The sequence below is a fragment of the Lepeophtheirus salmonis genome, chromosome 2 (genome assembly GCF_016086655.4).
Source record: "Lepeophtheirus salmonis chromosome 2, UVic_Lsal_1.4, whole genome shotgun sequence".
NCBI classification, from domain to species: domain Eukaryota; kingdom Metazoa; phylum Arthropoda; class Copepoda; order Siphonostomatoida; family Caligidae; genus Lepeophtheirus; species Lepeophtheirus salmonis.
Genome location: NC_052132.2, coordinates 16,356,991 through 16,379,080, shown reverse-complemented (window position 1 = coordinate 16,379,080; position 22,090 = coordinate 16,356,991). Strand labels below are relative to the sequence as shown.

The window sequence follows — 22,090 nt, the reverse complement described above, 5'->3', positions numbered from 1 at the left end:
TCATCGGCCAACATGTGGCTGCAACCCTCAATGACTCTTTGATAGTCAGAAATTTTGGTACTATTCATAAAATAAAGAATTTATAATTTGAGGCAGAATGTGTAGAAGAACTTTCCTCAATATTATATGAACGGAAATCAAACTATATATTTATTTAACAAAATATAAATATTTATTAAAAATTATCACTTCAAAATTTATATTGTTCAATATTGGTAATAAACACATTACGAATCCATGGAACTCTACCTCCCGTGAATAATAACAGCAGTTTTCCATTTCCTAAACGAATATTGACTGAAGACATGAATGTTCATAAGGCCTCCATTTCAAGGGCTGTAAAAGAAGTTGGTGGCCGATCTCTAAGGATGATTGTGAGGCCTTTATTGTCTCAACTTCAACGTGATAAGCGGCTAGAACGTTGCAAAGTCATGCTGAATTATATCAAGCATGCCCCGGCTAGTCGCATCATCATTTTTTCAGATGAAAAGAATTTCACTGTTGATCCAGTGTTCAACAGGTCAAGTGACCGCGTGGTGGCCTTCAATGACAACAGGGACATGGTTGAGGAGCTTCGGACAATCACCACAGTCAAACATCCAGCATCTGTGATGATGTTTGGTGCCATTGCATCAAATGGGGCAAAAATGGATCTAATTTGGTTCAAAACTAGTTTCCAACTTAAATCAGAGGCCTACTTAGAGATTTTGAAGGACAAGGTCCTTCCATAGGCCCTCAAGATCTCTAATGGGCGCCCTTTATCTTCCAGCAGGATGGGGTACCTGCCCATACCTCTGGAATGACTCAGGATTGGCTCGCTGCCAACATGCCATTTTGGAACAAAAACATATGGCCACCTCAATCACCTGATTTGAATCCCCTTGACTACAGTGTGTGGTGGAAAATTGAGAAGAAGGCCTGTGCTACCTGCCACCCGAATTTGGACTCATTGAAGGCCAGTGTCAATGAGCAATGGGCAGACATGGAAGGCCATTACATCATCAATGTGTGCAAGGCCTTCCGCGGGCGCTTGGAGGGTGTCATAGCAGCTGATGGCGGTTATATTCAGTAATTATATTACATTTTATACCAGAATAAATTCTCTATTATATAATTCTCAAAAAAAATTACGTCATACGAATTTTATTACATATTTAATTATTCGCCAAAAATAGTCCGCGAATTAATGCAACTACCGGTACAACTAGCAAAGAACTACTCAGGGATGCTCAGAGCAAGGAGGGAGCAGGAAATCAAATAGAAAATTTAGAACTCTTCTGCGCGGGCGAGTGTTATAATATATACTTTTTTTTTTTAAATAGAATTGTATATAACATACTAAATTATCAATCACATATAGAAGTTCCGCAGACAACGTTGGAGGTAGAAATTTAAAAAAAATGGTAACTGCCAAATGGGAACAGGAGTGGCATATTGATCCAATTTGCCCTCAAATGAAACAGTTCTTTACAAGTACTAATCATAAATGCAAATTGAAATCACATACTAAGAACATCTCTCAAAAATTTGGTGAGCTTTGTTTCTGGCCCCATTCCAATGAAAATGCATCTTTAAAAAATGGGATTATTGGATGAGGACTCATGCAGACTATGTAAAGAAGGATAAGAGACTCTTATCCATTTCCTGACAGAATGCGACGATCTTACCAGGGCAAGAAGAAAAACACCAGGGAGAAAATTGTGAGGACATTTGTTGGAGTAAAAGCGATGTCTGTGTGTGTGTTTTTTTGATTTTTTTAATAACCTCCCGTTTTGTTAATGTGCCTTTATTATTTTGTACAAGATGATGATTAAAATGTTTAAATAAAATATATCCCACCTCAAGGGTATATGCATCTCGGGTTGCTGCATTAAATTGCAGCTTCCGTGACCCATGGAGGGTGCCTGTATGTCTATGCTCCTTGGGAAATGACAATGGAAAAAACATACTACATTAAGTCTCCTAAATTAAATGAAGGTTCTAAACTATAGTTACTTAAGCCTACACATTTCACATATACATAATTAATAAAGCAAAGTTTGTCTGTATGTTTAAATGAAATACAGTCATTTTTTATCTAAGAAATAACAATTTAGTCTTGCTAATGAAATTTTGTAGGCGTTTTGCATGTAGCATCGAGAGTGTATAGCTAAGGCCCAGCCATGCACAGTTCTAAAGACTGAAGTACTCCCTGGTTCATCAGTCTTTTTTTTTTTTTTGTCAGGCTATTATTATTTCATTCTTGAGGAGAGAGAGCATCAATGCATTGAGTAGCTACGTACGAATGCATTTAGAACATCAACATGTTTATAAAAACCGGAGAGTTACTCTGAGAATTTTTTGAAAATTATCTTCTATCTTATAGAAGTTAAGATTATCTATTCGCGGACGCCTAATAAATCCGAGCAATACCGGGTACTACTGCCAGTGAAATAAAAATGTCTGGAAATTAACATAAAACAGCTCAGGAATTATTGAACATCTAAAGTACTGGATGGAAAGTTGAAACTAACATACTTGGAAAGAAAAAAGAAAATAACCTGGAATTTTTAAAATGTACATTTAACAAAAATATTTATTAATCTTTTTCTGCCACATAGCCAATGTCAAATTGATTTATTCCTTAGGCCGCCATTGGCCTCACATATGGCGACAAACCTCTTCCAAAAAAGGTTGCAAGTATTACGAATGAAATTCGGGTACAAGACAGCCCACTCCTCGTCAACGGAGGCCTTCATAACTTCAACATTCAGATAACAGATACTACAGGCCCTCCTCTCCATGTGAGACCAGAAAGAAAAGTCGAGGGAATTTTCATCCATACTGTATAGTGGTCATATTATCTTGTACCCAGAAAGCAATATTGATAGCGAAAAAGGTCTCTGAAATTTCCAACGTGTGAGTGGGGGCCCCATCTTGCTTAAAGACGACGTTGCCGTCGAGGAAAGCAAGTTAGCCTTCAAAACGTCAAAGTACTCCCGTGAGCCTGTAACGCTCCGGAAACCAAATCAGGGACATTTGAGGGCATCCGCATCAGTGATGGTCTTTTATCAAGAGCCTCTATGGTTTCGTTGTGACTCTTCTTAACATTGAAGATATGGTCCTACAAGCTATTCCCGTCAGCTTGGACAACTGTCGATGTGTGACCCAGGTGCTTGAGATACATGACTACCTATGTAAATAGAGACAGTTCTAATTTGCTGAAACAGAACTTATCAAATCAATATTATTTTGATTTGAGAGTGTTTATGTTTCAAGTTTCCACTCGGTAAGTAAATTCCGTGTAACTATCCTAATGAGGATTTATGTCAGAAGTACATAAACGAATCCATTAATGTAAACTTAAGAAATCATCTATAAGAAAATTACAAAAGGATGATAAAGATTTGATTACATTTATCTTTTCTTGAAAATAGTTTTTCTTTTGTAATCCTTCAAAAAAAAAGAAAAAAATACTGTTTAATTCAAACGGGAAGCCTATAATTCTCTTTTATTCGCCTTGTTTTGACTTTTCTATACTAAAAGCAGATCATTAAAAAGGTAGATGAAATCAAAATATTCTCTCTTCATTAAGAAATACTATTAACAAGAAATATTAAACTTTATATATATAATTGTGATTATAGAAATTGCAATCAAGAAAATACATTTTTGTAATGCAATAAGCCTAAAATTGATCATTAAACAAATCATCAACGACAATTCAGAAATTTACAGCAGGGGGAAACTTGTGCTTATTTTTCTGTATTTATAATTAAGCTTGGAATTGTGAACGTTCCCAACAAATAATTTTCACAAGTTTACCTATTTATACAAACTAAATGCATAATTAAGTTGAAATATGTTCGTTATTATTTGAAGTGTTTTTTTGTTTTTTTTTATCTCATGCAAATTTGTGTTGTTAATTAGGATATTGTATACAAAAAGATTATCCAAAAGGAATGGAATTATTGGATTTCAAAATTATTTTAACAAAATGACTAATAGTTAGATATAGTATTCGAATACAAAGTTTATAAACAAGTCATGCATCCCGCCGAGAAATCATTGCTCCATCTATTCCACTCCACCTACAAACAATTAGACCTACAAGAGGGAATGTATAAATTGCAACAATAAAAAAATATATCTTATCAGAATCTTTAATCTACGAATCAAATGTAAGTTATGAATCCATTGTTATCGTCGATGATGTATTTTCTACGTTTTTGTAACTCTAACCTTTGACTTCTCAAAATTTAATGGACTCATACTGTGACCCTACATTATCTTCGTAGCAAGTTTGATCAAAATCGATAAGTAACTTTTGCCGTAAGCCTGCACGGCGTTATCTCACTAACACAAAAATGCCCTATGTGTTTTGTTGTCAACTGTCGATTCCTTCTTCTTCCTTGATACGTCATGGCTATTTCATAATTTATTATTTTTCATAAATACTCAAGGTAATAAGTTATTCTTATACATATGCTCCGTTTTCAAAATAACAGGAACACAATTTCTTGTAAATCCCTCGTCGTTTATATTATATATTGGCCATTTTATTATTTTTATGAAGAATTTTAACCTATTTCTTCATAGAAATAATATATTAACTAATGATAACCGCTCTTTTAATCAAATATTACTAAGCAATATTATAATCCAGTATCGAATAAATAATTTGTACTTGATTTATTTTAAAAATTATGAAGAAATATTATGACAGTGATAGTCTGTGAGTATAAATGATATAAGTAGCAGTTGGTACGACCGAATTATTTGGCTAACTACCAGATAATTTTGGGCCGTTTTTTCTGTTTCTATTTGGAGTAAAGGTTGCATGATAAAATAAAGATAACGTCAAGCCTGGGGACAAACAAACAAACAGAGGCAAACACATAACCTTCGTTCACCTTCGTTGCAGAGTTAATAAAATCTTTCTTTTTCTCTTCTTTTTTTTCAAATATGGTGGTCCAGTCTGGTCTAAAAAACTGCTTTCACCTTTGAGTTAGAAATGGCCCTATATAAAAATATATTGTCAAGAAAAAATGGACGAGAAAAAAAAAAGGAAAAAAAGTTTCCAGCTTTTAAGCTGACTTACGCTATAAGGAAGCACTGTATTTTATCGACACCTTGTCTAACCTTTCAATATAATAGGCCTCATTGGCACTTGAAATATTCTAATGGGTCACATTACCTATTATATCAAATTGTATGAAACAAATCTATCAAATTCATATATATATCCATATTCAAATATATATCAAATTTAGGCCAAAAATATAAAAACGCGAAATCTAATTTTTCCAAGGTCAAGCTCCTTCAAAAAGGCCAATTTTGACAACCCTATTCATGGGCGTTGGCATGATAATATTTGGGTGGGGGGAAGGTATGGGTTTATTTTTGAAAAAATGTTGGATATCCCTGCCTTAAGAGAATCCTGCAGTATAATAAAGAGCGATGTGGTCTGTTGGTGGTGAGTAATGAAGTTACTCGTCTCCCTCCGTTCAACTTTCCTACGGAAGTAGTAACAAAGAAAAACAAATATATGTAGAGAATTATGTACTTTAGGCCTGAGTTAGCCGAAATGTAAAGAAAAAAGGAATATCTGCATTATCCTCCTTTTAAATGTTATTGATCTGTCATATCATGTACCATGTATATATACCGGTAGTTGCATAAATACACGGACTAATTTTTATACGCTTATATCTCGATGTTCCGTGACCGGAAATAAAAAATTACAGGACAAGTAACTCGGTAAATTTTTTCCCTTTGTTTTTGTTTTTCTTACTCGCATCAAACAAAGTCGTTTACGATGAATGACGAGGCCAACCGTCATATGGTTGCCACTCTCATCCGCGACGGTAAGTATGTCAAGGAGATAATCAAGGACACTGGACTATCCAGGACTACTGTGTTCAAGGTCCAGAAGCTTGTCATGTTGTTATTTCATTTTTTGTTTATTTTTAGTATTTGACCAGAATAATTTTACTGCATTCAAAAAAACATTGATTTATGTAGCAAAAATGAAGTGTAAAGATTTTTTCGCCGCACCCGGTAAGCTAAATAATATAAAATAGTATGAAGCAATAAATACTTTTGAAAAAGCTGATGTTGGAAAAAAAGATAACTAGTATAATTTTAAGTACAGCGTCCAATATTAAAGGAATTCAACTAAGTTGAAGAACCTCAAATGGTTGAATAATTCGTTTGACCAGAGTAACAATTCATCAATTCCTTAATTTTAAGGGAAATCTCCTCCAAGCCCTCCCTTCAACTTTATTCCAAACAAAATCCGAAAATACGATGAAAAAAGGTGTGGGATAACAGCATAATATTAGAGTATATGTGAAATGGAAGATAAAAGAAAATTGATAAGTACAATCAAGTGTGATTCCGATGAAATTATCGGCCAACATGTGGCTGCAACCCTCAATGACTCTTTGATAGTCAGAAATTTTGGTACTATTCATAAAATAAAGAATTTATCATTTGAGGCAGAATGTGTAGAAGAACTTTCCTCATTTCTATATATTATATGAACGGAAATCAAACTATATATTTATTTAACAAAATATAAACATTTATTATAAATTATCACTTCAAAATTTATATTGTTCAAAATTGGTAATAAACACATTACCAATCCATGGAACTCTACGTCCCGGGAATAATAACGGCAGTTTTCCATTTCCCAAATGAATATTTCTTTATATATATATATATACCGGTAGTTGCATAAATACGCGGACTAATTTTTAAACGCTTATGTCTCGAGGTTCCGTGACCGGAAATAAAAAAATTCCAGCACAAGTAACTCGGTAAATCTTTTGGCTTTGTTTTTTATATTTTTTCTTACTTGCATCAGGACTACTGTATCCAAGATCCAGAAGCTTGTCAAGGAGGGAAAAGATCTGAAGGAGGGTGTTAGGACCGGTAGACCACGGAAAATCAATGTGGATGAGGTGAAGGAGGCCTTCATGGCCAACCCAAAGACTTCCATGACAAAGGTGACTGAAGACATGAATGTTCATAAGGCCTCCATTTCAAGGGCTATAAAAGAAGTTGGTGGCCGATCTCTAAGGATGATTGAGAGGCCTTTATTGTCTCAACTTCAACGTGATAAGCACCTAGAACGTTGCAAAGTCATGTTGAATGATATCAAGCATGCCCCGGGATAGTTGCATCATCAATTTTTCAGATGAAAAGAATTTCACTGTTGATCCAGTGTTCAACAGGTCAAGTGACCCTGTGGTAGCCTTCAATGACAACAGGGACATGGTTGAGGAGCTTCGGACAATCACCACAGTCAAACCTCCAGCATCTGTGATAATGTTTGGTGCCATTGCATCAAATGGGGCAAAAATGGATCTAATTTGGTTCAAAACTGGTTTCCAGCTTAAATCATAGTCCTATATAGAGACAAGGTCCTTCTATAGGCCCTCAAGATCTCTAATAGGGTCCCTTTATCTTCCAGCAGGATGGGCACCTCTGGAATGACTCAGGATTGGCTCGCTGCCAACATGTCATTTTGGAACAAAAACATTTGGCCACCTCAATCACCTGATTTGAATCCCCTTGACTACAGTGTGTGGTGGCAAATTGAGAAGAAGGCCTGTGCTACCCACCACCCGAATTTGGACACATTGAAGGCCAGTGTCAATGAGCAATGGGCAGACATGGAAGGCCATTACATCATCAATGTGTGCAAGGCCTTCCGCGGGCGCTTGGAGGGTGTCATAGCAGCTGATGGTGGTTATATTCAGTAATTATATTACATTTTATACCAGAATAAATTCTCTATTATATAATTCTCAAAAAAAAATACGTCATACGAATTTTATTACATATTTAATTATTTGCCAAAAATAGTCCGCGTATTTATGCAACTACCGGTATATTGAAAATAACTCATTATTAGACAAAGACAGAAAAAAAATAATTAATGTACCACAAGACTCGTCCTAGTACTCTTAATAATAATAATGGAGTCTGTAATTCAATTAGAAACTTGTCAGAAAGCATGGACATAAGAAGAAGAAAAAAATGCTATTATTATATTAGAAATCAAAAATAAAGAACCGAAACATTTTTATATAAAATGTATGTTGAGAGTACAATAAGTAGGGTGGAGCTTATTTTTTAATTGACCAAAATATGACGTGTCCTTAGGTCTCGACATGTTTTTTTTGGACTATAGATATCATTGGATAACTTATGAGCTCATTGGGCCTGAAGTTTTGAAATTTTACACTTTTTTTTTAGAAGAAATGTGTTAGTGCTTGGATATCATCAGTGATTCATATACAGCGTAGAATGAGCATGTAGAAACAAATCCCCAATAATAAACATGTTAAAATTGTTTTGGTGGAGAGAAAGAATAATGTTCATGACGTTTCATTGGATCAGCTACAATCAGCTGTGACAAGGGAGGAAGGAGAAAAGAATATAAATCAGAACATTCGCTAAAATTACTCCGATGTCGATCTCCAAATCTACTCTGTGTACAACAAGGACTTACAATGATAATTCCACAACAAATCCTGACCTTTCTGGAGTTCTCCTACGACTCCTGAGTCCTTCAAATCCTCTACTTTCTTCCTGGCTGCATCATAACCGAGTGAATCTTTACAAAAACTCACACATTGTAAATGTCAAGACGTCATTAGTATGTGGGACGTCACTATTAAATAACATAAATAGATATATATGATATAACTATACATTTAATAGGTATGTTACAAAGTGCGAAAAAGTCAAAATATTTCGAAGATTACAAAAATAAGGTCCACCCTAATGTACAGTGTATATATATTTTGTGATGTCCGAAATGATTAATGGGGAAATATAAATTAATACATATTATATTATAAATGTAATAATTACATATGTACATACATAAAATATTGATGCCAAGAAAATTAGCATTTGAATAAATAAAATAATAGCTAACTTTACTATGTATACACGTAGCATAAATAGTGAATATATAGAAGGAAATCCTTGGCAAAATTTACACATAAGAGTAATTATGGTTGATAGTTATTTTTACACATAAATTAGAGGGGAAGGGGAGCTAAGAATTAAATAATTTGTGTGGTCATTTTCTTTCATAGGAGGACGGGTCATTTAGTCCGTGATATTTTTTAACTTCCTACCTCTTAACTGGATTGGCAACACTGCTCAGTGATTCAAATAATATGAATTATTCAATGATATCCCTTTTGGCGTCAATAACAGCCTCCACTCGATTTCAAAAACGGGAGCAGGGCTTGATGGCATTCTTATTAGGCAGATTCTCTACCAAGCCCTGGACATCAAATCGGAATTTGTGTTGCAGGAGTATATGTTGCTCCACAACGCCTCACACAAAGGAGTCCGAAGGATATAGTTCCGATGAGAGGCCTGGAAACCTGGGTCCAACAAAGTAAAAAAAAATTATTACCTGATCTTGTGATCAGCATGCATTGCTGTTAACCTCCAAACTCTTCCAGTTGCCTTCTCCCTCTCCAGAAAAAGGACCTATACATGTTTTAGAAGTTTGCAATGTCAACATTACCTTTCCGGGCGGTCATCGCAAAAAGATGATTATGGAAAAATTCTTCGTTGATTGATGCCCTTTTTTTAAATCTGACGACCAACCTTTCTGGTGAGCTGCCTAACAAACAAACAACGCCCAACCTGACTTTCGCAGATGTTTTAGGTGCTCAAAGTTTGTTGTTTAACTGTACACATACAGTATGTCTCAACATAAATGGCCCATTGATTAATCAGCCTATTGTTAATTCGAACAGATATACTTGTTGCATAGAAAGTTCCAAAAGTTCACCAAAAAGCCCCGGATATGAATACAACATCTGTTTATAATTACGTATGTCATCAGTACAACTCATTTGTAGTTCTAAAGTAGCGGTGAAAATATTAAGGTCCGAGCCCAGTCATGTATTGTGATTTGGAAGTCACATCAGAGGCTTTGGGATGAATCAAAAAAGTTGCTAGTGAAATGGATACATAACCGTTCAGAAGTGATGGATGAGGTACAAGAAAGGTGACAGCCTGAGAGACAAGTAAAAAATATTATTTCCAAATCTTTGGGGAAAAGCCAACAAAGCTGCAGAAAATTGGCTCGTCGTTTATCAGGGATTGTCGAAAATTGCTCCTAGGACACTGTTAATAGATATCTATGCAATATTTCTGGGTTGCAAGTCCTTCAAAAGGTAAAAACTTCCCAGACGGATTAAAAAAAAACATTCTTGATGGGCATGAGTTCGCCAAAAATGGCCAAAAAATTGTCTCATGAAGACTAAAAAAATGTTATCTTTTGGTGACGAACCACTTTTTCCTTATTTTGGATCCCAAACCAGCAGGTAGATCGAATTTGGGCAAGAGACCGTGAAAATGTTATGCCTTTTGAGCCTGTCAAGAAATTTCAAAGAAGCCAGGTCATGGGAGTAATGTCAACTTCTGGGATCTCTGACCTTCATATAATGCCACAAAGCTTTCGTCCGACAACTCATAGCTATGTTTCAGATATATTGGAAAGTAATCTTCTACCGATGTTGGGCAAAAAAAATCTACTGGTCCAATTTCATACAGAAAACTGGTTAATAGCAGGTCTGATGTGATTTTTCAACACGAGTGTGTTCCTACACACACTGCTTTCATGGCTCAAAAACCAAAATCTTCAGTTTTGGGTTAAGGGGGTGCCCAAATATCATCCCAATTGTAAATATTTGGTCAATTTTGAAAGACAGGCTTATCAGTCTGCCTTCTACTCCTCGAAATTTGAAAGAGTTGAGAACATTCTAAAGGAAAAGTGGAATAACATTCATCTGGAGACTCTTCAAAATATGATAAATTCTATGCCTGCTAGTGAAGATAATATATTTCGTAGCAAAGGTTCTAAGATTGTAAGCTTAATAGAAATACAATATGCTTTTTGCACTGAATCATATTTGTTTATTCAATGTACAATTATAGCAATTATAAAGACAGAAATTACAGAACAAATCGTTCAAAAAATAAAATAATTGATAGAACATATTAAGGTACAAAGCTCAAATTAGTTACATTATGTAGGTTTAATAAAAATGCATCATGAAGCAAAAGCTACAAAGTCCAGCTTAAAGGTCTAAGTCACATAAAAGGTCAAAAACCCAGACAGTACCTATTTACCAGTGATGGGCAATCTAACTTATCCTTTTAACTAGTTAAAGTTAATAATTGGTTTTTTTAAATAACTAGTTGAGTTAAAGTTAATTTCGATTTCTATAAAAATTAACTAGTTAAGTTAAAGATCATTTCTAGTTTAATTTTTTTAACTAGTGAAGTTGAAGTTAATTAACTTTAGAGTCATTTAAGTTAAATTAGCTTTCTCCAACTTGGTTAGGTTAATGTTAATTTCGAATTAAAAAATAAATAATTAAGTTAAAGTGAATTGAGAGATTTATCAAGACTACATTAGTATAAAGATTATTCTGTCGGTGTGTAATCTGTTATTTAATCCACTTCCAATTGAAGGATCAAGGAAAAAATACAGATTCTAAGCCCCAACAACAAGCGAAAAAAGCAATGCAGGTGAAGCTTGCCTCGTATGATAACTACAGGAGGAGGCTTCTGTAGAATGAAACACGTTCAACGAGGTCCCTGTGGACCTTTATTAAACCTAATAAAGTAAAGTTAAAGTTTGGATAATGCAGTTTAATAATTTAACTAGTTAAGCTAAAAGTTAATTAACTTAGCTATTTACCTAATCTAAGTTACGTTAATTTACATTACCATGGTCAATTTTGTATATAACACATTTTAAAGTAGGAATACTGTAGTTATTACATTTAATCAATTCAACGACCATTTTGACGTTCACTGAAGAAAAAAGGATAATATTTTTAAGAAAAATGACCTAAGGGAGAGGTTTACGCTCTACAGAGAACCCATTCCAGTTGTTCTTTTAAAAGAATAATTATCAAATTGTTTAGATCTTGTTCAAGACATCAAGAGCAAGACATATATTCTACAAGTGTCGATATCAAGACGACTTTGAAGGCTTGAGACTGAGACTTGATATCAAGACCTTCAAAAATTAGTTTCAAGAACCACATCACTACTGCTTGTGAACATATTGTATGATTTTCATCTCTTTTAGTACAAAGTTAAAGTGAGCTTCTAAAAGGAATGGGTAAAAAAAAAAAAAAAAACTTTATACCCACTTCTTTGAGAATAAGAAATACATGTATAAATCTTTACTAACTCAACTTTTGACATAAAATATTTTATTATTTTTTATATATACATAAACGATTTTATAAAAACTAGCTGAACTAAACTTCTTACTTGAGAAAAGCTCAAAAAGAACATCACTTATAAATTGTTTTTATTTTTTAAGGGTTAGTTCATACAAACTAGTGTTGGGGTTGGGTCTCAAAATCCTAGATCGGGTTGAGACTGTTATGATTTTTAGTGGAGCCAACTAATTCCATCTAGACAGATTCTATAAATGAATTGTTGATTACGTGATGTTTTTTTCCCAAAATTCTGAACATCCACCTACATTACGAAATATAAACTTAAATGTGCTGTATAAATAGAGGTGTAAAAAATATGACCTAAAGAGCGGGATCGGCTTTTTATAGTGGGCGATCTCAACAGGCTTTTCCATTTTCTACGTCTGTTCCCATTATTATATAATTCTTGAGGACAAAACATCTCAGTATTAACCATTAAGGACGGAGCGTAGATATATCTATGCTCTACTTTTTTCTAATGCAATATTAATTTTGGACAATATAATGATGTATTTTTTACCTTCGTATATATTTTTATACTATAGCAAAAGAGATGGACTTGTTTTTGCGTTTGTTTTAATGTATTTCTTCCGTTTTTAAGTCAGTTTGTAATAATGGCCAAAAGGAAAACGTCTCCATCAAAAGGGTAAATACAATTTATATATTTTTTGACAACTCATAACTAATAAATCTGTCATTTGAAGTCTTGATCATAATTTTGAGATACTAAGGTACAACAACATGTAGGGACAACCGTAGAGAAAAATGACCTATGGCAAGAAATGACCATATAAAAAAGATAGGCCTATGATTTCCGTTCATCAGACACCATTTTGCTTCTTCGTTGAAAAGATAACAAATAGTTCAATATTGCCACAATATTCGGAAATTTGTCTATAAAGAAATGTAGAAGATGGGACAGAAGAAAAAATATAGACATTCCTGAACCTAAATGTATCAAAACTACAACCAGAATAGGAGTTGTGGGAACACATTGAGTAAGAATGCGGGGAAAAAATGGTGGTGGCCAATAAGTTCCTATATGGTGTCAACAACAGTTAATAACGCTTATCAATTAATAAAAATACCACAATAAATGAAATAATTAATTAAATGAATATATAGAAACATTAGCCATCTATTATTTCATGAGTTAAGGAAATTTGTAAGAGAAGCAATCAAAACTTGTGAACTTGGTCTGCATCCAAAATGTTTTTAACAATATCACATTCAATAAACAATAAAATAAAAAAACTTCTAGTTATTTATTTTAATATTTGGTATTATTTAGTTTATGGATCTGTATATGAAAGTTTAAAAATTTGTTAAGAAAATACTTTTTTTTCCCCTTTAATAATGTGTTTTTTTAATTTATATTCGGCCGATACGTAGATATATCTACGTGTCAATATATCATGAAAAGTTGGTATTCAATTTCGCTCAAAATTTAGCATGAAGTATTAAGGAACATTTAAAACATTCTGTACAATTTTCCTTTGTATGCTCATGAAAACAGAGGGTGAGTCAGAGAGAAATATCAGAGAAGGAATTTGGTCGATCTTCCATTATATTTTTCTATCCGATCGCAGTCCGGACCGAAATAGAAGTTCGATCTTGGACCGAGTGTCAACACTAATACATACGTAGAAGTAACCCTTCTTTTATGATTATCAGGGTCTGGAAGATTGTTTTTTTGTTCTCTTTAATATCGTTACATCTATAGATGTACTTTATTGTCATGACAAATGGTTTTTATGACAATCTGTTGTTCTACAATTATTATTATTGTTTGTAGTTTGTGTTATTATCATGCTATCATTTGAGTCTTTGATATAATATTAATAATCTTTGGGTTACATTTAATATTACTCACAAATGTCGGGTTCACTATGAAGAAAATGAGAATGAAAACAGCGGAAATTTATGATATAGAGAGGTAGATACATTTTTTTATGTTGTTGGTTATTGCAAGATGGTATAATAAACTCTTTCCCGAAATACATAACAGTTGGTAATTGCATCTCCTCTTCTTTTATCACGTCGTTACATTTATTGCGTCTCGCAACCTTTCCAACGAAAAGAAACTGGGGAAAAGGGCCAAATCAGTTGGTAGCAAGACTATTATTTTCAGCGACGCCCCGTCCGCCAGGGAGAGGTTAGTTTTTGAAATAAAAAAATATATATTTCAAAAATTGATAGCTATTCACAAAAATTAAAAATTTTTGAAAAAAAATTCTAAATTTTTTTTTTTTTTTCAAAAATCCTTAGTTATTGATCGAAAAATTAATTTTTCGTATTTTTTTTTGGAAAATAAATTAAAATGATTAAAATTTTTACTTTGTTGCATAATTTGCCGAATGACCTTTATTTTTTAAAAGGTGGTTAACCCCTCCAGCCACCGCTGAATGGAGTGATTATTCAATAATTGTAGGGAATTGTTCTCAGCTTAAAATAATTCTTAATCAAATCGGGGCATGATCAAACTAAAAAACGATATTTTCCACAAAGTGGATATCTGTAGTAGTGTAATGCTTTAAAAAAATGACCCATATTGAGAAGAATATTCAACGCGCCCTCTTTCTGAATAAAACAAAAATTATATTAAATAATATTATCAATCAGAAAGTTGTGATCTTTTGCCGCAATATATCTCTTTGTTTACTAATTAAACAACACTCCATTGAACAATGTTACAATTCATTTGAATAACCTGATCTTTTTCTTCTTATTATTATTAATAAAGGAAATTTTAATCGTTATATATATCTGAAAAACAGTAACAGGGTGCACTGTATCTAACGCTTCCTGATGTATATCATAAGCAGTATTATGTCAGTCCTTATTAATTCGATCCAGCCCACTCTTAACATCGGTTCTTTAGACCGTCAGTCTTAGAATTGATAGAAAGGTGGGTAAAAATTGAGCGTCGTCATCCAAGACAGAACTTTATACGTTATTAGGACTGATACACAGGGCTGAACCAGACAAGACATAACACTAATAATAAGTATATTTTTAAGAAATTTTTTTTTCATATTAGGTGCAAGTCATTAAAAAGATATTTACCAAAATTATATATTTTCTATCTTTCTATTCGAATTTCAAGAGTGAATGTAAGGAAATTAATTTTTTAATGAATTAATATTTAAACTATTCATAGAAATACGTAAAACAAGTGCACGTTATACGCGAGCCATCAAACAGTTGGTATGAATTTTCCCTTTTTGCAGGATCAACCATCATTTTAGGAAAAGGTTACGTAAATACTATATGTAGACTCTACTAACATCCAAATATTGTATATTTAAAAAAACATATATATGCACTTATCAAAAAAATATAGCCAAAATAAGGGAAAATTATTATTTTTTCAAAAACTTTGAACAAAATGTGCCATCTAAAGATGAAATCGTAGAGCAATGAAATTTTGTACACCTTACTTTCATACCCCAAGGCAACATTTCCGTCCTATCAGTAATCGAAATTTTAAAAAAGTTAAAAATCAAACTGGTCTATTAGACATGTTAAAATATGTAAAAAAAACATCCTTAACTAAACTTCAAAAATGTTTTTAAAAAAATATATATTATTATTGTTCATTTCACTCAATTTTCTGCTTTTATTCCATTTAAATATCTGAGTCTATTTAGTCTTTTTTTAATAAAGGATCAGCTCCAGTCAATTAGCTAAATCTACTTTATCAATATAGAGTGAAAGTTGTATAGAACTATTGTCTGTTGAAAATAATAGTTCAAACTTATTTGCATTTGAAGATCCTGAAACAAAGGTTGGTGAGATCCTTCAAGTTTTTAATAAAAAAAAATTGTATATATTAATAGATATAGTAGTTTTATTTGTAAGAACATTTGTATGTATGAATTTGGATTAACCATATCCTCCAAAAATTAATTATAAATTTAGAATGCAATCAATCTGTATTTTGCTACTCCCGCTAATCTGCGAATGGAGGTGGAGGACTAAATAAAAATTATATCAAAGAAGAATGTAAATTTGGACAAAGTTTATGTAACAAAGAAAGTATCATTGCTAGAAAAATGTTATTTATGTTCAAGAGAAAGTTTGTCACAGAAACGAGGGATCCTACTCGGCAACATAATAAGAAAGATTGTACTACTGATAAGAGATAAATGTTAAAACTGAATGCTGCATTGTAAATATTTCTTAGTATATTTAAAATAAACTTAATATCATTTTATAAAATATTGTCTATGTTTGATCCATTGTTTAAACTTGTTCATCTTCAAAAAAAAAATCATTATCGACCTTATTATTGATCTTATTTCTATCTATTATTTTAAAATATCAAAATTTTGGAGGATGATTCTATGATTTATTTAGCTCCCGTAGCTGTTTGTTACAACAACTCATGTACAGTGGACTCCAGATAAAGGAAACTGCTATTTTTCAGATGAAAAGATAACTACTTCCGGATTTTTCTTATATCCAAAGTATATAAAAAACCACAATTTTTGACCACTTAGGTAAATAAGTAATTTTTAAGTTCCCTATTTAGAGGCAAACAGTGTTTGATTAGATCCTGTTTTTGGAAGATTATAGAGGAGTTCTAGCTTCTTTTTTTTAAATAAAAGTGTTTCTCGGAGGCGCTCATGATATCTATCCGTGATGATTGAAAAGTAATATGAAATAAATTTAAAAAGAAACATGCAGAACTTAAGTGTTGGCGCCAATTTAGGATTTCTACCTATAAAAGGCAAAATCCTCAATGGAATTCTTCAATCCCATGAATTACTAATGAAGTTGATGAAGAAGAGAAACATGACTTTATGTGGATTTTTTAATTCATGTTTCTTTAATGCAAAGTATTTTGAGAAAACAGGGACTATAAACGTATTTTTATTATATCCAGATTTGACTCTAATTATGCTGTTCCCTCCCTAGTCAAGTGTATCCATTGTCTAATAAATATGTATATATTATTTTATGCAGTCAAAGAAATATCCAAAAACCATAATTAAAACATGTTTTTATTTTATGGAAATAACCAAACGTCTACATTTGCATCACCATAGACGCTAAGGCCTCTAGATGTATAAATATATTAAGTCTTAATGAAAAAAAGTCCATATGAAGCAAATAAAGTTACATATTTATACATCTTAAAGGATTTTTTTTTTTACATAGAATGATAAAATCTCTCATTTCGATGGAATAAAGAAAATAATAAGATAAAAAAATGCCAAGTCAGTAAATATAATCTAAATAAGAGGCCTTTTTGATCATACTTATAAAACATATGATACCCAAGTTTCTCCTTTCCTTTTTCTTATCTTTTTACAAAAAATTAAAAACTAAGAAATGCCGCAATAAAGTGTTCAAGTCTTTTCAAATTTCTTTCATGTCTTCTATTTAACTATATTTTGTTCCCCTCCTGGGACTTAAGGTCCAACTACTCTACACATAAATGAGCCGCCAGTATTAGTATCCTATGATTTATTGTAAGAAGGTATGAATAACATGAGATCTCTGCAAGATACAGTCGATGTCATGATAAAAAATGAATCCGGAATGGATCTCTTAATGTTGAGAGAAATATGGAACGCTATGTAGTACTTTGACAAAGTTTAAAATGATTCTTTCGGAAGAATAACATTTTAGTTAAGTTTATTAAACCTCTTCTAACAATCGTATCTGTTACTTGCAATCAAGTGGAGCGAATTTCCCAAATACGGAAAATACAAAGTTTTAAATGCTTCAAAATTTGACACGTGATAAAACAATTTTACGCAGGAGAATAGAACATTTATTTTTGAATTTGACGAAAAATTCATACAACAACAAGATTTCCAATTAGAGTTAAAAGCGATTGGTCAATAAGAACTTCAGGGGAGAAGAGTTCCAAAAAAATTGAAAGAAGGATTTAGACTTTTGAAGTACAAAATTATTAATACCCAATCATTTATTAGTGTCGAACAACACATTAGTAGTAAAAGTGGGTCGGAATCCGAAGCAAAACTAACAGTCCGTCTTCAAGAAGACTGGAAGGCCGTGTAAAGGAAAACACAAGAAACGTCTCAAAAGTCTGTTCCAGGTTGGAAGACTCGGATCTTGAATAAAATTACTATAAGAGCCTTCTCACACATAAGGGAAAGGTCAGCTGAGAAAAGGTAAAAATATATACAAACCTAATATAACACAGGCGTCATTTAGTATAATATTTAGTTTGTTTACGTTTAAAAAGAAAAATTTTATTTATGAATAATTTAAGTATCACATTTTGATTTTTGTTGTACGTTCATCATTATGAATTTATCATTTTATAACGTCAACTCTATTGCCCTTCAGGATACATCATATTTCCAGATATTGCTACACTTGGATCCCAAACGACAACAGTTCCTTCATCACTTACGATAATTATTTATCTTAAACAAATGTATTCCTAAATCATTTTAGAGGTGATATCTTAATTATATTTAAGTTATCTAATGTCTACTATGGTTCAATCAGACTCTCGGAGCAATTTATTTTCAGCCCATTCAAATATTGAAGAACAAATTGTTAAAATTCAAGCACTATATGGTCCGAATAAAGTGGTGAATTAATTCATTTCAGAAATAATGTAAATTAAAACACTACTGTCGTTGGGGATTTGAATATACATAGAAAGACAACCTGAAAGAGACTCATATCAATTATAATAGCTTGATCAATTTTCATAACAGAAAAGACTTTGAGAAAACAATGACCAAATTTGTATTTTTTAAGACAGAAACAGTCTAATTATAACATAGTGAAAGAAAAAATATACATGTATAGAAATAGGCGGAAGGTTGGACTAGATTATTCCTAAGTCATATACTACAAAACATATAACTGATTTTAAAGTCCTACCTTTCTATATATCCATTCGCCAATCCTTGTCCATTTTAGAAACCCCACAACAATTCAGATTTTGTAATGAAAACTTATCGTTTCTCTTCTTGAAGACAAGAATACCTGCGGAGAACAGAATCAATTATTGTAAATGTTTGCTTGGTAATCAATTAATCACTCCATACTCAACACAAAAAAACGTTAGAGACAATAGTTTATCAATCCCTTATAGAAAAAGGGGAAATACAGCTATGAACATATATATATATATATTAATCGTCTTCGACAACATCAAAATTCCCACAAAAACTGCAACTGATGTAAACGTAGAACTCAAATATATGCTAAAACTTCAAAGGGTACAACTCCATCTCGTGCCTTAGATAAAAATACAGAGGGTAGATAATAAGAACATCTTTTGAAATATTTAAAATTATAACATTTTTCTATTGAAACTTATTTAGAGGCAGGGAATGTACCAGAGATAGGGTCAATTACATTCAAATTTAATTCAAGTATTCTTTTTGGCTATTGAAGTAATATGTAAGACCTTATATTATATTTAGGTACAAATTCAAGTATTATGAAGATTATATTTACTAAGTGTTTTATGTCAACCCTATTTAATGAGCTAGTATACTTTTATAGGAAGTAAATTACTACATTTACAAATTAAATTAAATTTATTTAACATTGACTACTCAGAAGTATGTATTACAATTGATGAAAATATGTATTGCTTGTAAAAAAAAATTAAACGAAATAAGTGAAATCTTTATTACAATTTTATGACGAAAGAACTAAACAGTACTTGAAGTATTGGTACTAAATTATAGTACTTAAGAACATTTAAGTAAAAGTAAAAATGTAATTGGCCCATCCCTGGAATGTACATGGTAAGACTGATACCTGTTCATCTTGTTCTAAGTGGAGAATTGATGGAAAGAGCATATCCGCTAAAAATATTATGAAGAGTTGTATCCAGTAACATCTGATGAGTATGCTGAACTAAGTTATCAATATATGAAGAAGAAATTATAGAGTTTGTGAATGAATATAAACAGAAAATCAGATCGCCTAGAATATCGGGCATACCATTCAAGTTTTATAAACAGTAGCAAAACCAGCTCTATTTCTCGAGGCTACTAGTATTAGAATCTGTAAACCAAAATATAAATGTGAAGGAGTAACGACCTTAATTCACAAAAAAAATACAAGAACAAACCTGATATTTCTAATTATTGACCCATAACGTTGCTGAACACCGATTACAAGACATAATAAACCGACTCGTGCAAACTGTTCCATCTATCATCAGTGATTCACTTAAGGGATGCATGGAACACAAAAGAGCAGTTGGCTTCCCAAGTTCGATCCGGGATGCAGTAGACGTGTGTATAAAAGGAGATATAGAATTCGCTAAGTTCATGGTAGATCATCAAAAATCCTTTTAATTCTGTACATAAGTGTATTGTCTAAGAACTTTTGAGCCATAGATTTCCTTCAGAATTTATAGGAACTATTCCTAGATTCTCTTCAACTAGAGTGAATTCTTCCATAGAGGCACATCGGTTGGAGATTACTCAAGATAGTAAGCAAGGTGATCCTATCTCTCCGGTCCTCCGTGGAAAGTCTCCAAGAGTGCCTAAAAATATATTGCATTAATTTTTACAGAATTGCGCGGCAATACCATTTATAATTGGTAATGACCTAAGGGGCAATTACCTCACTCTGACTGGTATAAAAATGTTCCCTTCGTCTGATAAAATTTCCAAGAAATGGTAGACCCAAAGGTTTTATCAAGTTATTCGCTAGTTCTTACACGAGTTCGAAGGTTCCGATGAAGGATAGTAACGTCCTTAGTTTTCGTCCTGAGGGGAGATATCTTTGTACTCATTTCGATAGTTAAACACATCGTAAGCCTGAAAACAAACCTCTTAATAGTCTCCTTTTAAAATCTTTGTTAATAAATATAAAATAATACTTAATAGAGAAGGATGACTAGTGATAAATTCTCCATCACGGCTAGACCATTACAAAATTGAGCAGTTCTTCTCATCCTCTACACATAAATAGATTTACTATTCCAAAATCTTCAATTTCTTTTATAATCATGGAGTCTGATGATGAGTTGATAAACAAAGATTAGATTAGCCAGTGTCAAAATTATTTAATACGCTTCACGTTTCTTTGTTTTAATATTATTTTAGTACTATGACTCATGTATCTATTCAAGAGTTTTTCATATTTTTATAGCCAATTATAAAATTCATCAATTTTTAGGTTTTAGTTATATATATTTTAGAGGAATAAATCACTAGAAAAAATAATAAGATAGCAATAAATATATATGAGCGACAATTTGGGAAATATTTTGATCAAAATTTCCGCTATTCACAAACCTGGAAGTAGTCTCGCAGGGTGTTACCTTGCCAACACAAAAATATCCAGGGAAGTGTATCTATGTTCGATTGCCTCGTCTCACTTGATAGATCTGGGCTATTTCATAATTTATTCTTTTTGATAAATACACGAAGTAATAAGTAATAATTAAAAATGACGCTCCGTTTCGAAAAGTACAGGAATACAATTTCTTGTTGATCCCTCGTCGAATATGTATTTTGATTGGCTATTTTATTATTTATTTGTAGAAATTATTGCCTATCGGCTATCATATACAAATCTATCATGGCGTTACCTCGCTAACACAAAAATATCGCAATTATTTTGTTATCAGCTGGTGATTCTCTCTTCTCCCTTGATATGTCATGGCCCATGGGCCATCACTCATGGCTATTTCATAATTTATTATTTTCCATAAATACACAAAGTAATAAGTGATTCTATACTTATGCTCCGTTTGCAAAAGAACAGAAATACAATTTTTTGTTGATCCATCGTCGACTATATAATATGTATTGGTGATTTTAATATTTCTATGAAATTTTTTTTTGGCTATTTCTTCATAG

The 22,090-nt window shown here is 32.4% G+C and overlaps 1 protein-coding gene and 1 long non-coding RNA gene across 3 annotated transcripts; one reads left to right on the top strand and one right to left on the bottom strand.

The window, feature by feature from the left end:
* Positions 1–305: 305 nt before the first annotated feature.
* LOC121113857 (uncharacterized) lies at positions 306–731 on the top strand. The gene has a single exon (XM_040707724.1). It carries the CDS (start codon positions 306–308, stop codon positions 729–731), a length of 426 nt encoding a protein of 141 aa, XP_040563658.1.
* Positions 732–18,491: 17,760 nt separating this feature from the next.
* On the bottom strand, positions 18,492–21,658 carry LOC121132158 (uncharacterized). Of its 2 annotated transcripts, XR_011778952.1 has the most exons (7): positions 21,524–21,658; positions 21,056–21,438; positions 20,847–20,992; positions 20,337–20,754; positions 20,031–20,279; positions 19,140–19,244; positions 18,492–18,920 (listed from the first exon to the last, which is right to left on the bottom strand). It is a non-coding gene; the product is annotated as an uncharacterized lncRNA (long non-coding RNA). The 2 variants fall into 2 exon arrangements; XR_005869241.2 differs by lacking the exon at positions 18,492–18,920 and having other exon boundaries at positions 18,978–19,244.
* Between the last annotated feature and the right edge of the window lie 432 nt (positions 21,659–22,090).